This window comes from Brassica napus, chromosome A8 (assembly GCF_020379485.1).
Source record: "Brassica napus cultivar Da-Ae chromosome A8, Da-Ae, whole genome shotgun sequence".
Classification (NCBI taxonomy): Eukaryota; Viridiplantae; Streptophyta; class Magnoliopsida; order Brassicales; family Brassicaceae; genus Brassica; species Brassica napus.
This window is the reverse complement of record NC_063441.1, coordinates 10,858,879-10,885,627: the sequence shown is the minus strand read 5'-3', so window position 1 is coordinate 10,885,627 and position 26,749 is coordinate 10,858,879. Positions and strand designations below refer to the sequence as shown.

Genomic DNA, 26,749 nt, shown 5'->3' with positions numbered 1-26,749 from the left:
TCAAAAATTTAGTTTAACAACATCACTTTGTATTAACAATTATATATTTGTTTATTTAATTAGATCATTGTATATAAATTAATATAATAAAAATTGGTTAAAAATAACATCATATTTTGAAATAAAATATTAATGTTGTTATCTAAAATAATGTTTTAAATCAATAAAAAATAAAATTAAGAAATTTAAAGATTCATAAAAAATATAAATATAATGTTTACCCCTTTATTTTATTTTTTGATCTATAAACTAATAATACACTTATTAATAATTATCTATAAAAGAATTATATCTGCATGTACAGACAAAACACCTAGTTTATATTAATTTAAGGCCAATTCTCTCAAATAGACTTTTTAAGTTTTTATCACAAATAGCCTTAAATAAATAAAATGACCATAATAACTCATTTTTGTTTTGAAAATTTTAATTTTAATTTTTTTTTTTAAAATTTGAAATGCATTCCCAAAATCCACCCCTTAACTCTTAATCCTAAGTTTAGTTAACTCAAGGGGTATAAATTCATATTTTACCGTTTAATAAAATTTATTTTGGTCATTTTCCTCATTGATAGACTATTTTGTGAAAATAAACTAAAAATGGCTATCCAATGGAATTTCTCTTATTTTAATTTTAATGTTCATAATATTTAAAAAATATTCAGAATATTTTTTTTGTAAATTTAAATGTATGATGGCAAAATATATTGGGCAATTCTCATAAATAGACTATTTTCAAGTTTTGGTCACAAAAATAGATCACAAGGAAGAAAATGACCAAAATGTTTCATTTAATAGGTAAAAGGATACTAATACCCTAGATATATAAAAATAAAATAAATAAAAAAATAATTTTTTTTATTGTTTTAGATTATATGTTTTCAAATTCGAACTTTTTATAATTTTTTTTTTTGGAATTTGTCTTTTGGAATTTTGTTTTTAATTTTTTTTGGCAAATTTTCTTTTTGTAATTCGAAAATAATTTTTGAAACTATTTTAAAAAATTTTATTTTCAAAATTTTAATATTTATTTTCTGTTTTATAAAATTTTTAAACCTCAAACCCAAATCCCACTCTTTGATTTTAAATCTTAAAATTTGGATTAGTTAATCCTTAGGGTATAAGGATATAATTTCTTGAATGAAACATTTTGATCATTAAAGTCTATATTTGTGATAAAAAAATTTTAGTGATATCCTAGATATTTCCCAAATAGATTTTGTACATATATGGAATTAAAAATGTTTTAATTTTCTTGTTTAGGCAACAATTGATAAGCAGCACCGCCAAGAATCGGAGAGGATATTTTTAATATTCCTTTTTAACGGAGCCGTAACTCCTCTCCAAGTCATGACGACTAATTCACAATTCCAACTCCTCCTACTTGCGTGTTCTTGAGGAAACGATCATCTTCCTCCCCATGTGCCTCCTTCTCTTTTCCATCCGCTCTCTACTCCGATCCAAATCGAACCCACTCCACGCGTTTTCTTCTCTATCCACGCATCGTCTCCGATAGATTTCTTGATTTTGTTTTTCCCAGTTTTTGATTTGTAGGATACGAAGATGTTGGAAGATCAAGTAGCCTACTTGTTACAGCGGTACTTGGGGAACTACGTTAGGGGATTGAGTAAGGAAGCCCTTAAGATCAGTGTCTGGCAAGGTCAGATTGGTTTCTTCTCTGATATTCAGTAGCGAATTTAGATTTTGTGTTGTGTTGTAGTTGGATAAAGAGCTGTAATATTCGTATAGCTAAACGGCAAAGTCTTCTTTGATTTTGGAAGAAGGGTGGGAGTAAAGTTCAGATTTTGTGATCTTTCTTTTTGGGGTTTAGTTGGTTGGAACTCTTCAAAGATGATGGAGAATATCGGCTTGCTTGCTTTCTTCATCGTTTACATTGATTGTTCACTTCGTAAATGCTTAGTTGGTTTTCCCATTTGTTACTAAGAACAGATCGACTGAATAAAAGGAAGGACTTTTAGTTTTCTCATTTGTTAATTAGCTCTTGGTTCTACTTAATTTCGCAGGGGATGTGGAGCTGAAGAATATGCAACTAAAACCAGAAGCACTTAACGCTTTGAAATTACCTGTCAAGGTTAAAGCTGGATTTCTTGGATCAGTCAAACTCAAGGTGTGTTGTGTTTTTTTCTTCTGTCTGTTGTATCTAAAGCTAAAGTATGTCTGCTTGAGTGCGTTCATTTTCTTCCCGTTTTTCTACACATTTGCTCACGAATTGTATTTCAACTGCTGTTGTAGTCTCTGTAAGTGACGCAATATCATACATTTTTTTTTCCGGGTGATATCGATTTTTTTTCTGGGCGTGGATCTTTTCAGTGAATTTACCTTCCTGTTTACAGATTTTTCTACACTCGGTTACACCCATTTACTGATACGTTTCAAATCATTTTAGGTACCATGGAGCAGGCTTGGCCAGGAACCTGTAGTGGTTTATCTTGATCGAATTTTTTTATTAGCCGAACCCGCAACTGATGTTGAAGGATGTAGTGAGGATTCTATCCAAGAGAAAAAAAGAAAGCTAATACTGGTGAGATAGGTCGCTCATGTTATGATTGTTTTCATTATCTGATTTGAGTCATTGAATCACTTTTATGTTTGCAATATACAGGAAATGGAAACAAAACTAGTAGAAAGAGCTCGTCGACTACATACGGAAATGGTGTGGCTAGTGCTACTCATCAAAGTAGATAGTGTGTGTTCAGAAATATTGTATTAAACTAACTACCATATTTTTCTTGTTCTCTTATAAGAACAAATCATGGGTAGGATCATTGGTCGACACAGTCATGGGAAACTTGAAGCTGTCAATATCAAATATTCACATAAGATACGAGGATCTAGAGAGGTAAATAGAATATGACAATTTTTTTCTTCTTGTTTTTGATTGTCTTCCCATTGTGATTAAAGCTTACATTATAAGTGCAGCAATCCCGGCCACCCATTTTCAGCTGGTTTTACACTAGAAAAACTCTTAGCTGTAACAGTTGATGAGAATGGGAAGGAGACCTTTATTACTGGCGGCACTCTGGCTTCCATCCAAAAGGTATAAATTTGCTCATTAATATCTGTCTGGCACAAGCTTTTCTGGTCTTATGGAAAACATTTTATAAAGGTCTCTGTCCCTCGGTTTTATACTTTTGGGAAGGTGTTGTGTTCAGATCTCTTGCGCTTATGCTTGCTTGTAGTAAGTAGCTAGGTAGTTTGTTTTTAATAATCTAGTTCAAATAGTTATGTGGGTATAGTAAGAAGCACCCGAGGAAAATTGACTTAGGGTGCTCTCCGGAAGGGTTAGTGATATAGAGAAAAACTTTATGTGGAATTCATATATGGATTAATTGCATGGTGAAAGGATCACCCCTGCCAAGAAAGAAAACAAAGGCACTTTACATTCCTGTTATAATTATGTTTGCCTTTGTGCAGTCTGTTGAACTTGATCGGCTTGCATTCTATCTTGATTCTGACATGTCTCCGTGGTATATTGACAAACCATGGGAGGATTTACTTCCTTCTGAGTGGGATCAGGTATTCATAAGCGAAGTTATGTATATAGTGGAACATAATTTGTCTCTTACCCCAAAATCTAATTTTTTGGTGCATGCATATTTCTAGATTTTTAGATACGGAACCAAAGATGGTAAGCCAGCTGAAGACCTCACGAGAAAACATTTCTATATTCTGCAACCTGTCTCAGGGAATGCAAAGTACATTAAGTCCCAAGCAAATGGTTCTTCCAATACTGATCAACCTTTGCAGAAGGCATATGTTAACTTGGACGATGTGACACTTTGTTTATCAAAGGTTAAGCCAAAATTTGAGGCTCCTGCTCTTTCTTTTTTTATTTGGATGTCTGCGGAGGTCTAGATTGTGTGTGTGTGTTTTTTTTGTCTCAGGGAGGATACAGGGATGTCATGAAACTTGCTGATAATTTTTCTGCGTTTAATCAGCGTTTGAAATATGCACATTACCGTCCATCTGTTTCAGTTAAAAGTGACGCACGGTCTTGGTGGAATTATGCTTTCAGAGTTGTTTCAGAACAAATTAAGATAGCAAGGTATCGAATTAGAGATATTCATTTCTGTCGTCTTGCTACTGCCGTATTTCTCTATAATTTGCATTCGTTTTGGAAACCGTTTCCTTGCGGTTCCTAACTTCACTTCTCTTCTGTTTACGTTTTCTGAGATTGTTACCTTTATGACAGCGGGAGAATGTCATGGGAGCACGTTTTAAAGTACACTAGTTTACGCAAGAGATACATTACGCGTTATGCTTCGTTGCTGAAATCTGATGTCAGTAAGACAGTGGTTGATGATGATGAAGAAATCAAGGCCCTTGATCGGGGACTTGATACCGAAGTCATTTTGCAATGGAGGTAAAATATTATTGTTTAGTTGCATCTTAGCAGATCAATTAGCTTTCTCAAACGTTTGGTCTTGTGTAGTTCTATAAATTTTCATTAGGACTAATTCGTTATTTCTTTCTCTATTTGTACCTATGATGCTTCTCTGTTTTCTTTTCATTGTCAATACATGAGTAGGATGTCGAAAGTAAGGGTAATTTACAAACCATTTCTAATTGTGAATATTATCATTGATTTTATTACGAAGGATGTTGGCCCACAAGTTTGTTGAGAGATCGGTGCAAGCAGAAAATTACTCGAAGGCACAACAGGCTAAAAGTTCATGGTGGCCGTTTGGAGGGTGAATGCTCCCCTGGTTGCTTCCAAATTCCCAACTCCTTCTCCCAATTTTTTTCTAAAGTATTTTGTATATATGCCTTCAGGAAGAGTCAAGTGTCTGAAGGTGAAGGAGAATCTGTTCAATTCACCGATGAAGATTGGGAACGGTTAAATAAAGTCATAGGGTACAAAGAAGGTGATGAGCAGTCAATTATCAACAATGCAAAACCTGATGCTCTCCATACATTCTTGGAGGTACACATGAGGCGTAATGCTTCAAAACTTTATGATGGGGATAAGGAATGCCTTGCTGAGTTATCATGTGAAGATCTTAATTGCTCCATTAAGCTTTTCCCCGAGACAAAGATTGCCGACATTAAATTGGGAAGATATCGCTTGTCATCGCCAAATGGCCCGCTTGCTGAGGTTTGTTAGGTGGAATTTGTTTTCTTCAGGCTACAGAACATTGTCAGTGATTTCTTAAAATCCCTTAAAAATGTCTCTTCTCTTGCAGAGTGCCCCTGCCTCTCACTCTGTACTTGCTTCCTTCTGTTATAAGCCTTTTGATGCTAAAGTTGACTGGAGTCTTGTTGCAAAAGCTTCTCCGTGTTATATGACTGTGCGTGCCCCTCTCTCTAAGAAAATTTTGTATAAGCAGTTCTTTCTAAAAATTATGTGGCTTATTGCGGTGCCGCCTGCAGTATCTGAAGGACTCTATTGATGGAATTGTCAACTTCTTCGAAAGCAGTACTGCTGTGAGCCAGACAATAGCTTTAGAGACTGCAGCTGCTGTACAGGTGTGTCTAATATTTGCCGTGGTGTGAAAAGTTGACAAAAATGAGTGCATATTGGTTTTATATAGCCTGGTAATTGTAATCTCATTATTAACTGTATATCTAATCTAAGGAATGGTAATATGGGATCTAGTAAGTATGCATTTCTGTTTTTTGTCAGTATTTCTGTTCGAACTTTCCAATTTGTAGAGCTTGATCCTTGCAGTGTATTCAAAAATTGTTCGAATTAGATTTCTGTTCCTTACTTATATTCAACTGCCCGTGGGAGCCACTTTAATCATTATAATTCACTTGCTTACCGTCTCAGTCAACTATTGATGAAGTTAGACGCACTGCTCAACAAGGAATGAATAGAGCATTGAAAGATCATGCAAGGTCTGTTCGTACTCTCATGAGCTCGTGGTCAAATTTATGCCCATGCTTGTTTTAGTAAATGACGTTTTACAAAACAACCAGGTTTCTGCTCGACTTAGACATTGCAGCACCCAAAATCACAATTCCAACCGAATTTCGTCCTGATAACCATCGTTCTACAAAGCTTCTTCTGGACTTGGGCAACCTGGTCATCCGTTCCCAGGTAAATAGAAAAGTGTCAGCTGTCAACTTTTTTAACAATATGATTTGAATTTTCTAAATGCACATTCCCTAAATTCTATGCATGCAAATTTTGCAGGACGACTATAAGCGTGAACTGTCAGAGGAAATGGATATGTATCTACAGTTTGATTTAGTTTTGAGTGATGTGTCCGCATTACTTGTTGATGGTGACTACTCCTGGAAACAGTTATCCTCGAAAAAATCTTCTGGTAAGGAAAGCAGTGTTACTTTCTTGCCAGTTATTGACAAGTGTGGGGTACTCTTAAAACTACAACAGGTAAAATTCTGGACATCTGGCATAGACATTTTTGGTAAAAGAGTTATGCTTCAAACTGTAGATATTTAGCACTATTGTTTCCTGTTTTGGTTTGTAGATTCGTAGGCCAAACCCATCGTACCCGTCAACCAGACTTGCCGTGCGGCTACCGTCACTTGGTTTTCACTTCTCACCAGCTCGATATCATAGGTTGATGCAAGTTGCACAGATCTTTCAAACTAAGGATGATGAGGGCTCTCACATTCTTCGTCCATGGGAAGAAGCTGATTTTGAGGGTTGGTTGTCTTTACTTAGCTGGAAGGTCAGTACCGTTCTACGTACCATAATCACTTTTGTGGTTGCAAGCTCTCTTATCTTCTTGGACACTATTTATTTATTCGATTGTCAAATCCATGAATAGGGCAGAGAAGCTACATGGCAGCGGCGGTACTTATGTTTAGTTGGTCCTTTTATATACGTGCTGGAAAGTCCTAACTCAAAATCTTATAAGCAGTATACCAGGTATGATTCGAACTCTTGCAATTTCGTTATAGTAGTGATAGGCTTTATAGATTAGACTTTAGATAAAATGGATGAGGCTTTATAGATTAGACTTTAGATAAAATGGATGGTCTGTACAAACTCGATGAAGTGCAGTACTCTTATATGTAATGTTTGCGTGTGTTTACAATGAATAAGATACGAGGATTGACATGTGGAAAGACTATGGCAAGACTGCCTTTTTTGCTCAATGTTTATGTTATCGTAGCCATTTGTAAATTAAACCAATGCTATGCATTGTATTATATAACTAGTGAAGTCAAGGTGAAAAAGACACGGAAGAAATGAATTTCTCTCGGTTGTGCTATTTAAGGGGCTTATTAAGTTTCCTTGTCTAACTAAAGACCCACTAAAAGTCCAGTTATCTAGGTTCATAAATCTAGTGTAAGAATTCATTACCTAAACTTTATGCTGTTTCACCCAGCAGTTAAAGTTACTAGCTGTTTTGATATTTTCCTAACTCTATCTGTTCGTTCTAGTTGGTATTTGTCATATTTCTAAGGATTTGTATCTTTTGTAGCTTACGTGGGAAGCATATATACAAAGTCCCTGTAGAACTCGCGGGAGGAGTAGAGCACGTCTTGTCCATTCGCAATGCTTCTCGAATCAATGAGAAGGTTTACATCTCATGTAGTTGAATTAATAAATGCAGGCGGAGTTTGGTCATGACTTTTATGTTTTTATTGTGTGTTCATCAATGAGGATTCGAGGATCTTGATTGTAAACTTCAATGAATTTTGGCGCTGAATATTTTAATTTTATGGTCTCTAGGTTATGGAGGATGTGAATGCACTCATATTAATGTTTGATTCTGAAGAGTCTAGAAAGACTTGGCACAGCCGTTTGCAGAGCGCTGTCTACCGGGCCTCGGTAAATTTAATTTTGAACCTTACTTCCAGTTATCAATAGGACGTCTTACCATGAGACAGTTCCATTGATGATCTACCTGTTTATATAGATGATTTAAGTTTAAATTTCACTTTAATGTACAGGGTTCTGCTCCCATAGCCGGTCTTTCGGATACGTCATCTGACAGTGAGGAATCAGAAACAGAACATAAAGAAGATATTTGGGATTTGTCTAAGTTGGAGAGTTTATATGTAACCGGTGTGCTTGATGAACTCAAAATATGTTTCAGCTATGGTCAACAGGTAAATATAAATTATTTCTGCGTGTGAAATTCCACGGCTTGTTGTTATTATGGGACATGCTTTGACTGAGTATATTTTAATATAGCACGATGCTTCCTTCATGGCGGTGCTTCTTGCAAGAGAGAGTAAACTGTTTGAGTTTAGGGCCATAGGTGGGAAGGTATATGATCTGCTTCTTAATTATCTTTGTCATTTCTTATTCCTTTTTATGAATGTCTGTTTGTCTTTGTCGAACCAGGTTGAAGTCTCGATGAGAGGGAGTGATATGTTTATTGGGACTGTTCTAAAATCTTTGGAAATAGAAGATTTGGTGAGCCGTTCTGGTTCAAATGAGTCTTGTTATTTAGCAAGATCTTTTATTCAGTCTTCTGTGGTGCTTCCATCCTTTAAAGATGCTGAGATTAAAAACCCTGAAGGAAATGATCTTTCTTCTAGCGAAGGGGAGGAAAAATTTTATGAAGCACCAGAGATCTTGGTTGACTCCGTTGACTATACATCTCTTAGGACCCCCAGTTTTAGTCGAATGGATGGATTGCTCCCTGTCGACAACAGGAATATCACTATGCCAAGCAGTGAGAGAATTGAGTCTCTGGATAGTTTTGTTAAGGCTCAAATAGTCATATACCATCAGACGTCACCTCAATATAATAATATTGATAATCAGGTCAAGAAATTTCTGTTTATACATCTTTCAGTCCGGAGATGTTAGTTTTTTCCGTTGTTTTAAAGTCAAGGCTTACTATCTTTTGTGGCTGATGTTTCACACATTGTAGGTGACCGTAAGCCTAGCCACATTATCATTTTACTGCCGGAGGCCAACAATTCTTGCTATTTTGGAGTTTGTAAATGCTATCAATGTTGAAGATCCAAGCTGTGAATCTTTTGAGGACAGCTCTCCTGTCGCTGGAGAGCAAAGTTCACCGAAAAGAAATGGATTTGAAGATTCCAGGGATGCAGCTGTTAAGGGTTTGTTAGGGAAGGGGAAATCTAGAATCATTTTCAACTTGGCATTGAACATGGCTCGGGCGCAGATATTCCTAATGAATGAGAATGGAACTAAGTTTGCGACATTGTCACAAGACAATTTGCTAACAGATATTAAGGTTAGATTATACTTTTTGAATTGCATTCCAAACTTTATTTATGATTCTCTTTGCTTCAGAACTATCAATATCCAAGGTATTCCGTACTGATTCCCATTTGTTTGAAGGTCTTCCCGAACTCGTTCAGTATTACAGCAAGTCTTGGAAATTTACGAATCAGTGATGACAGCCTCCCAGACAACCATATGTACTTTTGGATCTGTGATATGCGAGACCCTGGAGGAACTTCTTTTGTTGAGGTATTCGTTGTTTGTTTCTTTTTTTCGTTGAATATGAATTGATGTGCAGATGAGATGCATGAGTTTTTTTCCGTGTTAATTTCATTTCTTTGATTCCGTTCCTAGTTGGCATTTACATCATTCAGTGTCATTGATGAAGACCATGAAGGTTTTGACTACTGCCTCTCTGGACAACTTTCTGAAGTGCGCATTGTTTATCTGAATCGCTTTATTCAAGAGGTAGTTCATTATTCTCTCTACGTAGATGCGAGTAAATTTGTCTTGCTTCCTACAATCAGTCTCTGCAATGTAGGTTGCTGAATACTTTATGGGGCTTGTGCCAAGCGATTCAAAAGGGGTTGTCAAGATGAAGGATCAAATTACGGACTCCGAGAAGTGGTTTACGACTAGCGAAATTGAAGGATCTCCTGCTCTTAAGTTGGATCTATCTCTTAAGAAGCCTATAATTGTTATGCCTCGACATACTGAGAGCCCTGAGTAAGTTCATGCTTGGATTTTGATTTCTCCCTCCCCACCCATTTTTTTTCTCCATGACACATTTTTGTTATATTAGTTACTGGTCCCATGAATTCTCTGGACTTATCAGAGTAGTTGATTTACCTTTCTCTACTTTTCGGGTTTTCTTTTATTTGCAGTTACCTGAAGCTTGATGTTGTGCATATAACTGTGAACAATACCTTTCAGTGGTTTGCTGGAGATAAAAACGAGCTGAATGCAGTTCACATGGAAACTATGAAAGTGATGGTGAGAACTCTCGTTGTTTGGCTGTTGGGTTGAGCATATTTCATTCTGGTTGATATCACTTTAAATTCATACTACCTTATCGTACAATTAGTTTTTTCTACACCTTTTGACGAAAACAACCTTAACTTAGGTCATGGATATCAACCTTAATGTTGGTTCTGGAGCTGAAATAGGTGAAAGCATAATTCAAGATGTGAATGGGGTTTCTGTAACCATTAACAGGTCTCTGCGAGACTTGTTGCATCAGATACCAAGCATTGAAGTCTCTGTAGAGGTAAAGGATAATGTCTTATATCCAGTCTGTAGCATAATACTTTCTTACTCATACGTTCTTTAAATTTCTGCTTTATCAGATAGACGAACTAAGAGCAGCCCTCTCGAATAGGGAATACCAGATCTTGACAGAGTGTGCACAGTCTAATATTTCTGAGATTCCGCATACCGTGCCACCATTGAGTGGTGATATTGTGGCATCGTCAAGAAACTTACCTGAAACTCTTACTTCCGAGGATCCTAATGCTGCTCAAACTGAAAAAAGTGATGCTTGGATATCAATGAAGGTTTCTGTTGTCATCAATCTGGTGGAGTTGTGTTTGTATGCTGGGACAGCAAGAGATGCGCCGTTGGCTGCTGTACAGGTCCGCTTTCCATGTACCATTCATTTCAATTGTCATATTTATCTAGGAGTACATAGTATTCTTATGTCCCTTGGACCTGTCATAGCTGATAGATTTGGGGGATAAAAGTGATTGACCAAATATTGTTTGATGTCAAACTTCTGACTAAGAATTTGGGCCTATGCATTTGTGAAGTTTAATCTTGAATAGGCCTTGACTCAGTCCGGAATTGGTTCTCCAGAAAGACTTCAGTAATTTGATTTCTGCTTTATTGTAATTTCTCTTTGACATTATCAAATCAGGCTTCTGTTTAAATTCCTTTCTAGTTCTGTGGATCAGCAATTTTATCGTTCTTATAGGACTCTACTCTTCCCCCTCTTTGTTCCCACTTTTTCTTCTCATGTTTGTTGCTTCGTAGAGATTTTATGTTACAATCTCAAAGGGAATTTTACAGCAGAGTTAACATCTTAAATTTATGTTAACAATCTCATGGCACATTGAGTTAACATCTTAAATCTATCGTGTTTGGTTTACAGATCTCTGGTGGCTGGCTTCTCTACAAATCCAATACACACGATGAGGGTTTCCTTACAGCAACGTTGAAGGGATTTAGTGTTATTGACAACCGTGAAGGAACTGAAAAAGAGTTTAGACTTGCTGTAGGAAGACCTGCAGACTTAGATTTTGGTGACTCACATTCTCTGACTGATGGAGATCAGAGATTAACTCACTCCCGTGTAACCAACGGGAGTGATGTTAGGCCGCTTCCTTCGATGCTCACTCTTGATGCGCAATTCGGTCAGTCGTCAACTTTTGTTTCCGTCTGTATCCAAAGGCCACAGCTGCTTGTAGCTTTGGATTTTCTACTGGCCGTAGTAGAGTTTTTTGTCCCTACTATTGGAAGTGTCCTATCAAGTGAAGAGGATAAAAACCTTAATATGGTCGACGCAGTCATCATGGATCAGTCTATCTACAAGCAACAAACTGCTGAAGCGTTTCTTTCTCCTCTGGGTCCTTTAATTGTTGAAGATGAGAAATTTGATGATTTTGTTTATGATGGTAATGGTGGAACGTTGTACCTGAAAGATAGACATGGAGGCATCCTTTCTTCTCCCAGTACAGAGCCTGTTATATATGTGGGAAGTGGAAAAAAGTTGCATTTCAGAAATGTAATCTTCAAGGTACAACAGAAGTCCTTACATTATTTCTTTGTCAAATCTGAACTTTATTATTTCTGTCGTCCTTATAGTTTCTCACTTTTCTTTCTATTATGATCAAGAATGGCCAATTTTTGGATTCCTGTATCTCTTTGGGAGCCTACAGCAGCTATTCTGTTTCGAGAGAGGAAGGGGTTGTGTTGGAAGAATATCATAAAGTCCCCAAACAAGACTCTGAGAGCAAGGAAGATCCGGTTTCCCAATCTCCTAGCATCACAACGGAGAAGTCCACGGAAATGATCATTGAGTTTCAGGTTCTTATTGTTGCTAACACTCTTCTTTGTATGGGCATGATAAGCCAAGAAAACTTCCATTTTAAATGTTCGAAGCTCGTTTCCGCTGCTGCAGGCTATCGGCCCAGAACTTACATTCTACAACACATCAAAAGACGTTGTTAAAACGCCACTACTCTCCAACAAACTTTTGCATGCTCAGCTGGATGCTTATGGCAGGTCAATGGCTTCTCCGTGATATTACTGTTAGAGCTGAAATTTAAGCATATGATTCGTTGCTTAAAGCTTGATGAAGTTTTTGCACATCTGTTGTTCATAGTTTTATCGTCTTTCCTTCTGTTTTTTTTTCTGGTGCAGGGTAATCATAAAGAATGATGAAATTGAAATGAGTGCTCATACATTGGGTCTGTCCATGGAGAGTAATGGAGTGAAAATTCTGGAACCGTTCGACACCTCTGTAAAGTATTCAAGTGTTTCTGGGACGACTAACATAGAGCTTTCAGTTTCAAACATATTTATGAACTTCTCATTCAGCATCTTGAGATTGTTTATAGCTGTTGAAGAAGACATTTTATCATTTCTAAGGATGACATCCAGAAAAATGACTGTCGTCTGCACAGAGTTTGATAAAGTCGGGATCATCAGAAGTATGTCCAATTATTGCTGAAATTTTTCAGTTCATTTAAGGTTTGTTACGTGGTACTTACTTACATTTCATGCAGATCCCTGTACAGATCAAAAATATGCATTCTGGAGACCCCATCCGCCTCCTGGTTTTGCAAGTCTTGGCGACTATTTGACACCATTGTTAGTCATCCATCCTAAGTTATACTTTTAAATAGGTTGCGCAAGAGCCTTTGTGAATCAACTAATTTATTTTGACATGGCAGGGACAAACCACCTACTAAAGGGGTTCTTGTTGTCAACACCAATTTGATGAGAGTGAAGAGGCCTTTATCTTTCAGATTGATTTGGTCACCTTTAGCTTCCAACGGGTTAGGTGATACTTCAACGGATGACAAAGATGAAAGAGACAATTTGTGTTCCATTTGGTTCCCTGAAGCACCAAAGGGTTATGTGGCGTTAAGCTGTGTGGTATCCAGTGGATGTACACCGCCTCCACTGGCCTCTGTCTTCTGCATTCTAGCTTCTTCCGTATCCCCTTGTTCTCTCAGAGATTGTGTAGCAATCAGCTCAACAGATATGTATGCTGCAACGAACCTCTCACTTTTAGTTGTTGCTCACTTTCTGAATACATGGATACAATGCTGCATGTTCCGTTCTGTAGAGATGTGCCAACATGCTTACTGTCTGTTTTTCCTGACATTTCGTATGTGTTTTGCCATGTGTCTATGTGATTTATATTGGTTTCATGCGCTTGTTTCAAACGAACTGGAATTTAGTTGGTAGTATCCGGTTTTGCAGATGCAGAAATTTGTTTGTTCATTTGTTTTTTTTGTCAGATTTTGGTTAATATTAATAAATGATTCCATTTTAGTACTTCAGTGTACGTCTGTGCTGGTCACCTCAGTGTGGTTTATCTTCCTTCATTGATGATTTGACATTTTAGGCTTGCTTTTGTATTCAATGCAGTTCTCAATCAAGTTTAGCATTCTGGCGGGTGGATAATTCTGTTGGCAGTTTCTTACCTGCGGATCCGTCTTCTCTCAGCTTATCAGGAAGACCATACGAGCTACGTCATATATTATTTGGATCCACTGGAGTCTTGCCAAAAGAATCCAGCTACGTGGATGTTCGTACTACTGATAATATTCAGCCTATACAGCCACAGTCACAGCCACTGAATTCTGTTAGATCTGGTCAGCGATTTGAAGCTGTTGCGTCCTTTCAGTTGATATGGTGGAATAGGGGCTCAGGCTCGCAGAAGAAAGTTTCAATATGGAGACCAATCATTACTGAGGGGATGGCTTATTTCGGAGACATTGCTGTTAGTGGGTAAGTCATAATGATGTACTATATCATTTTAGTATATTCTTTTCTGGTGGCAAGGTGCATGTTAATTACTTTCGGGGGTTAATTTGTAGGTATGAACCTCCAAACTCTTGTGTGGTTCTTCGTGATGATGGTGAGCAAGATATCCTTAAAGCCGCTGTTGATTTCCAACTTGTTGGACGTGTCAAGAAACACAGAGGAGTAGAAAGTATATCTTTCTGGATGCCTCAAGCTCCACCGGGTTTTGTTTCCCTGGGTTGTGTTGCATCTAAAGGTTCAGCAAAACCATACGAATTAACCAAATTGAAATGCGCTCGTAGCGATATGGTAGCTGGTGATCGTTTTGCTGAAGATAGTTTGTGGGATACCTCTGATGTGTGGCAGAGGGTAGAACCGTTTAGTATATGGGGCATAGGCAATGAGTTGAAGACCTTTATCGTCCGTAGTGGTTTGAAAAAACCACCAAGGAGATTTGCTTTAAAGCTAGCAGACCAGGATTTGCCTGGGGGAATTGATAACATGGTCATTCGTGCAGAAATTGGGACATTTTCTGCTGCGCTTTTTGATGACTACGGGGGACTGGTAAGAAAAAACAAATAAACGTATGTGGCGTACTTATCTGCGTGAAAATAATGGCGTATCTATGTACTTTGCAGATGGTTCCATTGGTTAATGTATCTTTGAGTAATATATGTTTTGGATTACTTGGCAAAACCAACTACACAAAGTCAACCATCAACTTCTCCTTAGCGGCAAGGTCATACAATGATAAGTATGAAGCGTGGGAGCCTCTCATCGAGCCTGCAGATGGATTCTTAAGGTTTTTTTTGTTCTAATTTTGTGTTACTTTAAAGCTCATTATTACAGAAATGTGTAGGTCTAAACACCTGTGGCTGCGGGTGATTTGCTCTGTTTATTTTGTTTGTTATTTACTCCAACTAATGTCGAGCATATTCTATATAATGGCTACGCTCCATTGGGCTGTAGGTACCAGTTCAACCCTAGATCCTTTGGTGCGGTTTCTGAGTTACGCCTGACATCTACAACGGACTTGAATGTGAATTTCTCAGTTTCAAATGCTAATACAATTATCCAGGCGTACTCTAGTTGGAACAACCTTAGCAACGTCCATGAATACCATAAAGAGAGAGTGAGAACTTCTTGGTTCCTATGTGCCACATGGTGACGCAGTCTTCTTTCTCTCTTGATTTATGTTTGCTACGTCTTACAGGGCGCATTTCCTCTAGTTGACAATGGAAAATCTGTTATTGAGGTGCATCAGAAGAAAACCTATTTCATAATTCCACAAAACAAGCTTGGGCAGGATATATATATTAGACCCACCGAAATCAAAGGATTTAAAGATATTGTAAAGATGCCATCTGGGGACATGAGACCTGTAAAAGTTCCCGTCTTGACCAATATGTTGGATTCTCACCTCAGAGGAGAACTATGCAGTAACCCTAGAATAATGGTTACAGTTATTGTGGTGGATGCACAGGTACCTTTCTGCCTAAAACAAAGGTCACATTTGTCGTGATGCCTTTTCATTCATATACTTCTACCGCTCAGGCTCTCATGAATCTCCTTTTATTTCCTATTCTTTTACTTTTCTATGGTAATAAAGCAAGGAAGTGATTTCATTTGATGCTCCATGCGACTCTTTCTACTAAGTTTATGATATTTGTTTTTCATAGACTCTTTGGAGAATGTGTTATATGGAAACCTTTTTTTGTAGCTTCCAAGAATTTCTGGATTGTCTTCTCATCAATACACTGGAGTTATACGTCTCTCTCCCAAACAGACCTCCCCAACGGAGCCAGTGCTTCGCCAGCAATGTGCACGTACTTGTGGAAGTGTTTCAAATATGTTTTCCTCTGAGCTGGAAGTCGTTGACTGGAGTGAAATATTTTTCTTCAAAATTGACTCGCTGGTATTCTCTTTTCCACTATGTCTAACATTCTTTTGTTGGCCTAATGTTTATTTTATCCCCTGAATACTGCTGGCAGTTCTGTTTCTTTTCAAACGAGCGTGTTCCTAGTCTCTGTGGATTCTTATGTCCATCACCATTTCATTTGTATCTCTACTACTTGTGTTCTTCAGATTGATTCTGAAACAGTTTATGCATTGCTATAACTTTGGCAAATCTTAGTTACTAATCTTGGTGCATGTACCTCTCTTGTACAAGAACTTAAGAATAAATTATATTAAGAGTATTTCTTTCTCTTTGTTATTTTTTGGTCTTCAAGATCACGGTTATTGCGGCTTTGATATTTTATTGTTTTTTATTTTTCCAGGATGACTATCTCTTGGAATTAATAGTGTCGGACGTCGGAAATGGTTTGTTTCCTTCATTCTTTCGTCGTACATCTCAAGCACTACTAAATCTGAGTTAAGTGTTTCTTTCATTTTTGGTATATAAATTAGGTGCACCTGTTGGCGCATTTTCAGCTCCATTGAAGCAGGTAGCACGATATATGAAGGACAACCAATACGAGCACAATTATGCCAATGACCTTGTCTGGTTAGACTTGTCTACCATGGTAAAAAACCTCAACTTGAATGCCTTTCGCCTATGTAGACTTCATTGTCCAAATATGATATTAAAAATGCAAATGTCACGGCTTTTTGGGTTCAAAGATTGCAAAAGATAAATGCAATAGTTTTCTTACCTTTTTCATGTTTTCTGCAGAGCATGAACCAAGGGGATCAAAGAAAGAACTGTGGAAAAATAAGATGTGCTGTGCTGTTGCCAGCTAAATCGAAAATGGTGGAGCAAGGAAAATCCTCAAGTGAAAAGAAATCTGGATTTATTCAAGTAAGTCCTAGTATTGAGGGTCCTTGGACGACGGTGAGGCTGAATTACGCTTCACCTGCTGCTTGCTGGCGGTTGGGAAATGATGTTGTTGCAAGTGAAGTTAGTATGGAGGATGGAAACAGATACGTAAATGTCAGGTCTCTAGTTTCAGTGGAAAACAATACTGAGTACCTTCTTGACCTCTGCCTGGAGGCTAAAGTCCACTCATTTCCAAATATATCAATTGGGTTGCTGAAGCCTGGCGATATATTACCGGTTCCCTTGTCAGGATTGACACAGTCTGCATCGTATGTCCTGAAGCTGAAGTGTGTAATGACTGATGGTTCTGAATATTCTTGGAGTTCTGTGGTATCAAGGCCTGAGGAACCAGAGGTTGCTTGTGAATCAGAGTCTGAAATATGTATATCGTCTCTTACTGAATCTGAGCACTTGCTATGCTGTACTCAGATAAGCAGTACTTCTCCCGGACATAATAAAATTTATTGGTTCTGTTTGAAAACCCAAGCAACAGAGATCGCTAAAGATATACGTTCGGACCCTATTCAGGATTGGACTCTTGTGGTCAAATCACCGTTTTCTATAGCAAATTATCTTCCATTTGGAGCTGAGTACTCAGTGCTAGAGAAGCAAGACAATGGTGATTTGATTTGTCATTCTCAGAGCAGAGAATTCATTGGTTCTGGAGAAACTGTGAAGGTGCATACTGTCGATATAAGGAAGCCTTTATACTTTTCCTTGCTGCCGCAAAGAGTATGGCTACCAATGCGTGTAAGTTTGGAAATCGAACCTAGATTCACATCAGCTAGGAACACATTGTTGTTCCATTTCTTTTATTCTCCCTTGTTTAGTTATTTGGTTTATCGAATTTGGCAGGAAGCTGTCCTTGTATCTCATCCAAATGGTGTCCCTGCGAAGACAATTGATCTGAGAAGTTCTGCCACTGGAAGGTCTTCTTCTTTCTGCTAAGATGTTACAATTTTTTTGCTGTTCTGGTTTATTTGGTCTCATACTGTTGAATATATGCGAACAGGGTTGCGCAAATAACACTGGAGCAAACTTATGATGACCAGCAGAAAGTTTTGACGAAGATGATCAGAATCTATGCTCCGTTCTGGTTTTCGATTGCAAGATGTCCCTCGCTTACACTTAGACTTTTAGATCTGCCAGGGAATAAGAAAACAAAAAAGTTTGGTCTTCCATTTCGAAATAAGAAAAATGACGAAGTAGTCCGGGAGATAACTGAAGAAGATATATATGAAGGTCATACAATTGCTTCTACTTTGAATTTCAAACATATGGGCATGTCAGTGTCTATATCTCAGTTTGGCAATCAGCAACATGGTCCTGCAAAAGATCTTTCTGCCCTTGGTGACATGGTCAGTTGTATGCTATTTTATTTGTTCGATAGACTAGTTTCCTCTAAAATTGAGCTTTGCTTCCCCTATCATTCTTATGATTCGTACTTATTTTGATAGGATGGATCTTTGGATGTTGATGCGTATGATCCCGATGGAAAATGTATGCGGCTATTTCTGTCTACAAAACCTTGCGGTTATCAGTCAGTTCCTACAAAGGTAATAAGCAGTTTATTTTCTACACCTTCTCTATTATTACTTGCTGACTCGAATTTACTTCGCAGATCATATCTGTTCGACCATTCATGACTTTCACCAACAGGATCGGTGAAGATATATATATTAAACTTAACAGTGACGATGAACCAAAGGTACTCAATGCATATGATTCGCGGGTCTCCTTTGTTTTCCAACCAAGTGGGAGAGATGAACTCCAGGTGAGCTGTTTATGTTGCAGAATTTTTTTAATTTTTATTCCTCTTATCTTTGTTTTAGTCAATGAGTTGCAAAACTGCGAGAGAAAAAAATGAATAAGGCTGTTGTTTAGGATGTCCACTGGAGCATGTAGTATGATATGTTCTCAGTCAAACCAGTGACACTTCTTGAAGTGAGCAGTGAATTAAAGTTTGAATGCAAATCGATTATGTTTTATATTGTTAAATTGTTTGGCATGTGGATGCTTTCTCCTGGCCACCACGTATGTTTTCATTTGAGAGGTAAGAGCATCTCTGTTATTATCTAATGATGTATAATTTTTATTCTCTGGCCTATTTTCAGGTTCGGTTAAGAGAAACAGAGTGGTCATTTCCTGTTCAAGTTGCTCGAGAAGACACAATTGTTCTTGTATTAAGGTGTCAAAATGGTGCTCGTAGATTTTTGAAAGCAGAGATACGGGGATTTGAAGAAGGGTCACGTTTTATTGTTGTATTTCGACTTGGACCAAGCAATGGTCCTATGAGGTATCCTCTCTACAATTAGTAAATACATATTTGTGAAACCATCATTAATTTACTAATTTCTTTTCTGTTTTAAACTTCTTAAACAAGGGTTGAGAATAGAACAGCTGTCAAAAGAATCAGTGTCCGCCAATCAGGTTTTGGTGAAGATTCGTGGGTTTTGTTGGAACCTCTTACGACAGTAAATTTTGCTTGGGAAGATCCTTATGGTCAGAAATTCTTGGATGCTAAGGTTGAAAATGATCACCGCTCTGGGGTTTTCAGACTAGACATGGAAAATGGTGTTGTGGATTCTGAATTGTGTAGGGACTTAGAGGTGAACTTTCATGTTAAAGAAATTGGTGACATCAAGATTGCTAGATTCACTGATGATGACAGTACTTCACAGAGTCCTCATGAAATCATATCTTTATCATCGGTTGGGAATAATAGATATTCTACTCGTCAGATACCTTCAGAACAAAAGACCACCACTCTGGAGTTCATAATTGAAATGGGACTAGTGGGGATCTCTCTTGTAGATCACGTGCCAAAAGAGTTATCATATTTTTACCTTGAGAAAGTTTTCGTATCTTACTCCACTGGGTATGATGAGGGAAGAACTAGCAGGTAAACTCAAATATTGCAGTATTGTTTTGTTTTTTTTGTCTGTTTTTACGTATAAATGGGTTACAATATGAATATACTTCATGTTCTTTCCTATGCTTGGAAAATACGAATCAAAATGTGCTAATTTTAGGCAACATGGTGTTATCAACAAAACTTGTGGTCTTTAGGTTGCACATTCGTGTAAATTTTTCAGTGTCATATGTTCTCTCGTATTAGGAAGCGATGCAACCGCATGAAATACCTTCGGAAATCTGAACTAGCAACTCTTTTCTATGGTTTACAGGTTCAAAGTCATTCTGGGCAATTTACAGATTGATAACCAGCTACCTCTAACTCTAATGCCAGTTCTACTGGCACCAGATAACACTGGAGACAGTCATCAACCAGTGCTTAAGATGACAATTACTATGTGTAATGAAGAAACTGATGGCATTCAAGTGTATCCATATGTATATGTACGGGTATGTATTCTAGTCAGGTTTATCTTCAATGTACTCAAACATATGAGATCCTATTTGAAGTGCATGATGGATTTGCTATTTGATTGATAGGTGACAGATAATACTTGGCGAGTAAACATTCACGAGCCTATCATTTGGGCTTCGGCTGACTTCTGCAATAAGCTCCAGATGGATCGTCTCCCGAAAAGTACTAGTGTCGCGCAAGTTGATCCTGAGATACATATAAAGTATTCTTGCCTTCTATAAAACTTTACCATTTTTCGGGGATTAAATTTATAGTATATGGCCATTTTGGCATGCAAATCGAGCAAATTTTAAACCTAATTTTGTTTTTGATTTTCAGCCTCATAGATGTTTCAGAGGTAAGGCTAAAGGTCTCACTGGAAACAGCGCCAGCTCAGAGGCCTCATGGAATTCTTGGTGTTTGGAGCCCGATTTTGTCTGCTGTTGGAAATGCATTCAAAATTCAGGTAATTGATTTTCTTTGAAGTTATTACCATAAATGAAATAGTGAACTACAATCATTCTCTTAGCGTTACATCCTGCACGGTCTAGTAATAGAACTAACTATGGAAACGTGGTTCCATTTCATGGTAGATTAGCTGGCTATATATTGTGCGAACTGAAAACTAGTTGTAAATTAAGAACTGCTGAAGCATGAGCTGGTTTCAGTCATGTTCCTTTTTGACTCCCAACATGGGATAAGTAGCTCAGAAGATCTTACGACATCATAGGAGAGTTTTTTTTACTTGGATTGTCATGGAACAACTTGTGGCTAGAAAGCCTTTCTACTTCCTGGCACCACAAGCTAATTCATCATTTTGCTATACTCGGAATATTTACTGCTGAAAAAAGAGAGCGAGAATGTTGCTAATGTTTCAAAAAAATATCTACGTTTAGGTCCATCTAAGGAGAGTAATGCACAGAGATCGGTTCATACGGAAAAGTTCAATACTTCCAGCCATCGGAAATCGCATATGGAGAGATCTGATCCACAATCCCTTACATTTAATTTTCTCAGTGGATGTTTTGGGTATGACTAGCTCAACATTGGCTTCTCTTAGTAGAGGATTTGCGGCGCTTTCAACTGATGGTCAATTCCTACATCTGAGGGAAAGACAGGTACATATTTCTTGCAACAAAATTAAGTTGATTACTTTGGCAGTTTGCCTAATAGAGGGCTGAAAAATGGATCAGGTTTGGTCGAGGCGGATCACTGGTGTAGGTGATGCTTTTGTTCAAGGAACTGAAGCCCTAGCACAGGGTGTTGCCTTCGGGGTATCAGGAGTTGTTACGAAGCCTGTAGAGAGTGCCCGACAAAATGGTATCTTAGGGTTTGCCCATGGGGTAGGGCGGGCTTTCCTAGGATTTTTCGTACAACCGATGAGTGGTGCATTGGATTTTTTCTCATTGACTGTTGATGGAATTGGAGCAAGCTGCACCCGATGTTTGGAGGTTTTGAGCAACAGGACCGCTTTGGAGAGAATTAGAAATCCCCGTGCAGTTCATGCTGATGGTATACTCAGGGAATATGATGAGAAGGAAGCTATAGGCCAGGTACTGCCTCACTTTCTTTTTATTGTCTATTAGTGAGACTGCATATTGAGAAATTTTGGAAGCTTTAGTCTACGACCAAATCCAAAATTTCTAACTACAAGTCGGCTATTCTAGCATGAATTATTTAAATATAATTGTTGACATCTAAGTCTCCTTTGAGGATAATTATGTTGTTAATGTTACCAGAAAGCTATTAATTTGCATTCTTTTGGTCAAGCTTACCATTCATGCTCAAACTTCCAAGCTGGTTCTGATTTCTGTTTGTTATCTGTTTTTGCAGATGCTCCTGCACCTAGCGGAAGCAAGTCGGCATTTTGGCTGTACAGAGATATTCAGGGAACCTTCAAAATTCGCTTTATCTGATTGCTATGAAGAACATTTCCTTGTTCCATACAAACGCATTGTCATTGTGACCAACAAGAGAGTTGTGTTATTACAGGTCAGACCCACTACCATACCATTTCACATTAGCGTCTTAAAATTGCTTTATTTGCTGACTTGTTACTTCCATTTAGTGCTCTGATCTGGATAAGATGGATAAGAAACCCAGCAAGATTATGTGGGATGTGCCTTGGGAGGAACTTATGGCGTTGGAATTGGCAAAGGCAGGTGGCCAAAGGCCCTCGCATCTCATACTGCATCTGAAGACCTTTCAGAAGTCAGAGAGCTTTGCTCAGGTTATTAAGTGCAGCGTGTCGGAAGAATCAGATGTACTAGAACCCCAAGCTGTTCGAATTTGTTCAGCAGTGCGCAAAATGTGGAAAGCATATCAGTCTAACATGAAAAATCATGTTCTCAAGGTCATTGCTATTCCTTATCTCATCATAGTTATTAGATCAATATTTGAAACAGATGAACTGAGTTTGAATAAAGGGAGATCTTCATTCGAAATGACCATTCTCAAGATGTTTTGGTCTTCTGTGTTATAATAATATCGACTTGACCATAAACATGTTTAACACTGGCAAGCATTGAGAAGCTCGTGCGAATGCAACGCACCTACCTAATACACTTTATATCTTCTCGTCACAGGTTCCTTCAAGCCAGCGACATGTGTATTTTGCTTGGAACGAGGCTGATGGAAGAGACTCGAAATCGTACAGCAACAAGGCTATTATAAAATCAAGAGACCTTTCTTCTTCCTCAAGTTCTGTCTCAGATGATAGAAAGTTTGTCAAACATAGTATCAATTTCTCAAAAATCTGGAGTAGTGAGCGAGAATCCAAAGGTCGATGTACTTTGTGCAAAAAGCAGGTAATTTTCGTTTGATTGCTCTCGGTGTCATTGAGGTTCAATAGATGTCAAATAAGAATTCTTATGAGACGAAACCTTAAGAATTCACCCACACGATCAACTGTTTCAAGGTTTACTTACAATTGTTTTACTTTTATTTTTTGCTTTCAGGTTTCTGAAGATGGAGGAGTGTGCACTATCTGGAGACCCAGTTGTCCAGAGGGGTAAGTATTATCTGTTACGCTAATGATGATACTGTAGTTGCGCTCAATTGTTCTTGAAACTGAAGCAGTTTCGTGTTGTTGTTTTGCCAGATTTGTGTCAGTGGGTGATGTAGCTCATGTTGGTAGCCATCCGCCAAATGTTGCTGCTGTTTACAATAACACCGAGGGAGTGTTTGCACTTCCAGTGGGTTATGACCTTGTAAGTATCTCTCATCAATTAATATGACCCCTTAATCCATTGAATTTTTCTCAACCGTGAACTTGTAGCGAGTGTAGAGCATAAAAAAGTGCTAACCGAATCAAACCTGAGTTGTGTCTTTTGACTAGTGATACATAATTTTATTCACTTCTCAGGTGTGGAGGAACTGCTTAGATGATTACGTAAGTCCTGTATCAATCTGGCATCCGCGGGCTCCTGAAGGATTCGTATCTCCTGGATGCGTTGCAGTTGCTAGTTTCAAGGAGCCAGAGCCCAACACAGTGTATTGCATGCCGACGTCTCTAGCTGAGCAGACAGAGTTTGAGGAACAGAAGGTTTGGTCGTCACCTGACTCGTATCCGTGGGCATGCCACATATACCAGGTTAGAAGTGACGCACTACACTTCATGGCTCTGAGGCAGACCAAAGAAGAGTCTGATTGGAGAGCCATTAGAGTTCGAGATGATTACAGATCCATGGAATCTGAATCTGCAAGGAATTTGCGTATAGAATGATCTTTTCTTCTTCTTTTTTGCTGTTGGGAAGTTATTGCTTTATTGTAAAGAACTAGACTTTGCAAAGAGTGAGTTTTTTATGTGTTTTTTGGTTTTCCCAAAGAGAGCTTTTAAGTTGATCTGTGTAACATTTGTCTATAACAGAGTTAGGCATTCTGGGAGGTTACTTTGCTTGGTTACAAAACCCAAATGTTTAGTTTCTTCTCAAACATAAATGCTTCTTATCTTTTACATTTGAGTTTCTTTCAATAAAATTGTAAAAGAATCCTTTATTGTTGTCCTTGTTTTTACCAAATAACACGAAAGACTTTTTCAATATTTTTCAATCTTTTTTATCATCGATATTATTTTGTTTATATGGTTAACGATCTTCTTAACTTTGGTATAGTACCATGTCCACACGAAGTTAAGGTTTGATTCTATGTACCCGAATGTTAAATACATGTTTTCCGTGAATTCAAAGTTTAAATTTTATTCACTTTTAAACCATGATTAAATTTGGTTTAATGTGTACCAATTATATTCTTAACCATATACGTGGCAAAACTCAAATTAAACCAAGAAAATACTCTAGAAAAGGTATTCATTTTACACTCATCAAAATTCCCAAATCATCAAAATCGAGAAGAATCGGATTATTTTATCCCTACTGGTTTTAATGATTTGGGGATTTTTATCTTTTAAGTCTTGGGTTTTATTTCCAGTGAGTGTGAGATTAATCGCTTTAATAAGGAATTTTCTTAGTTTAATTTGGATTTTGATTGGTGTTTAATGGTTAAACATATGTTGGTACACATTAAGCCAAGCTTAATAATGGTTTAGGGTGAATAGATTTTGAATTTTTAATTCGGGGGTAAATAAGATTTGAACTTTGAATTTATGGGAAACTGGTATTTAATATTCATTTGATGGGTATATAGAATGAGGCATTAACTTTGTGTGGATATAGTGCTACGTGATAGTTACGAGAGAGAAAAATAGATCGTACCAAAAACATTATTTTGGTTTTCATGATTTAGGCGTCCAAACTACATAGGATTATGATTGATTATTATGAGCATTGTTTATCTGCATACGGCGACACTCGCTGACTTGTAGTAGAATATTTTTTAGATATCTAATATCTTACAATACACTTTTTTTTTTTTTTTTTGTAACACAAACTTCCTTAAATCATCAGAGTATGTGGTTAAACCACTTGATACAAAGCCAAAGCCTGTTTAGCCAAACCATCTGCAACAGAGTTTTTTGCTCTAGGAATCCAACTAAAATAAACAGTTTCAAAAGCAAGACAGTTAATTCTAATGTCTGAGATGATCCCGTAGATCTCCGGAGGTTCCAACTTCGACCGTAGGGCTTTAATAAGTTGAGCAGAATCTGATTCCAGTCTGATGTGCCGGAGTCCCAGCTCTTTGCATTTCTTAACTGCCTCTCGCATGGCCAAACCCTCTGCGATGAGAGGGGAGCTTACAAAGCAGTTCACTGATTGGAAGTTCAGGGTTTCACTTGTTTTCCTGATTGACCATCCCAGTCCCGCAGTCCTTGTGTCGACTTTCCAGGCTGCATCAGTTTGAATCACAGCTTCTCGGGGGGAGGTTGTTCGGCATGCTTGGGGGTGTGGGCTCTGTCGCTGTTCCTTGCTCTGTGCGTTGAGCCATTCACGAGCTGCCGCCACTGCGTGGGTGATCACTTCTTCTACAGTGAACACTTTGTTGTTGAAAATCAATTTGTTACGTGCAGTCCAAAGCGCCCACACTATCCATGGTGCAAGTTGACCGTCTACAATCCCAACCGGTGGCAGGCAGGGGTTCTCAATAAGATGCGACCAATCGGTCCTCAAATCTAGTAATCTTCTCCTATCAACTTGTTGTAAAAAAGGAGCTTTTCTCCACACTTTCTCAGCAAATTCACATTGAAAGATGAGATGATCAATAGATTCGATATTACCGCATCTTTTGCATCGAGGGTCAATATTTATCTGTCTTGCCAGTAGTTTTTCGCCTACCGGGAGAGCTCCGCGAAGTGCTTTCCACACAAGAATTTGAATCTTCGGTGCTGTCTTCAAGTTCCAAACGCATTTGTTCCAGTTGATGGTGTGCTCGTTCTCTAATCTGTCTTCTTCTTCTTTGCGTTTCTCCACCGCCGCCATATATCCCGATTTGATCGTATAAACTCCATCTCGGGTGTGAATCCAGAACCGTTTGTCAGGAGCCCCTAACGAGCTTGGCTTGATGCTGAGGATGGTGTCTGCCATAGCAGGGAATATTTGCTGAATCTTCGGGTGATCCCAAATAGTTGTGCCTTATATCATCAGGTCAGAAACTTTGAGATTTGAGTGAGTCTCTAAGGCTGGTCCTATGGGTCTGGCCAGTCTCGTTGAGCTAAGCCAGGGGTCATCCCAGGCATGAATTGCTTTCCCGTCTCCCACCGACCATCCCATGTTTCGTACCAGTAGGTCTCTACCTATCAATATTCCACGCCAGCCATGTGACTCAGCATTGCGATCCTGGCAGGTAAGGAAATCCACCTCTTGGCAGTATTTGTGAAATAAGATCCTAGCAAGGAGGCATGAAGGGTTGTGAAGTAGTCTCCAGCTCAGTTTGGCCAAGTAGGCGTCGTTGAAGCACTGAAAGTCCCTAAACCCGAGACCCCCTTTAGTTTTGGTTTC

General features: G+C 38.1%; 1 protein-coding gene across 2 annotated transcripts; it reads left to right on the top strand.

The window, feature by feature from the left end:
• The first annotated feature begins 1,308 nt into the window (after window positions 1-1,308).
• On the top strand, window positions 1,309-24,399 carry LOC106360702. 2 transcript variants are annotated; one of them, XM_048738682.1, is made up of 63 exons: window positions 1,309-1,659; window positions 2,024-2,127; window positions 2,407-2,541; window positions 2,623-2,673; window positions 2,765-2,859; window positions 2,940-3,057; window positions 3,435-3,536; window positions 3,624-3,812; window positions 3,905-4,065; window positions 4,213-4,383; window positions 4,619-4,711; window positions 4,794-5,115; window positions 5,204-5,308; window positions 5,391-5,486; window positions 5,791-5,858; window positions 5,940-6,060; window positions 6,157-6,357; window positions 6,455-6,658; window positions 6,758-6,858; window positions 7,418-7,514; window positions 7,669-7,767; window positions 7,890-8,048; window positions 8,134-8,208; window positions 8,287-8,712; window positions 8,822-9,151; window positions 9,259-9,390; window positions 9,496-9,609; window positions 9,683-9,867; window positions 10,026-10,134; window positions 10,265-10,408; window positions 10,488-10,772; window positions 11,288-11,932; window positions 12,031-12,222; window positions 12,317-12,420; window positions 12,559-12,848; window positions 12,924-13,008; window positions 13,092-13,406; window positions 13,795-14,157; window positions 14,247-14,736; window positions 14,811-14,974; window positions 15,142-15,304; window positions 15,386-15,655; window positions 15,893-16,087; window positions 16,452-16,494; window positions 16,582-16,697; window positions 16,847-17,740; window positions 17,846-17,919; window positions 18,003-18,348; window positions 18,448-18,546; window positions 18,612-18,764; window positions 19,105-19,286; window positions 19,374-19,892; window positions 20,176-20,353; window positions 20,444-20,580; window positions 20,697-20,823; window positions 21,254-21,475; window positions 21,551-21,910; window positions 22,191-22,349; window positions 22,426-22,710; window positions 22,943-23,164; window positions 23,315-23,367; window positions 23,458-23,566; window positions 23,722-24,399. In XM_048738682.1, exons 1-63 carry the CDS (start codon window positions 1,563-1,565, stop codon window positions 24,079-24,081), a joined length of 12,603 nt encoding a protein of 4,200 aa, XP_048594639.1. In that variant the 5' UTR covers window positions 1,309-1,562; the 3' UTR covers window positions 24,082-24,399. The 2 variants fall into 2 exon arrangements, with proteins under 2 accessions (XP_048594639.1, XP_048594640.1); XM_048738683.1 differs by lacking the exons at window positions 1,309-1,659; window positions 2,024-2,127; window positions 2,407-2,541; ... (5 more) ...; window positions 3,905-4,065; window positions 4,213-4,383 and having other exon boundaries at window positions 4,638-4,726.
• The last annotated feature ends 2,350 nt before the right edge of the window (window positions 24,400-26,749 follow it).

Coding starts and splice junctions, on each gene's coding strand:
- LOC106360702 (XM_048738682.1), top strand. CDS start 1,563: ATGTTGGAAGATCAAGTAGCCTACTTGTTACAGCGGTACTTGGGGAAC. Junction 8,049..8,133: donor GTTTCAGCTATGGTCAACAG/GTAAATATAAAT, acceptor ATTTTAATATAG/CACGATGCTTCCTTCATGGC. Junction 12,849..12,923: donor TAAAGTCGGGATCATCAGAA/GTATGTCCAATT, acceptor CATTTCATGCAG/ATCCCTGTACAGATCAAAAA.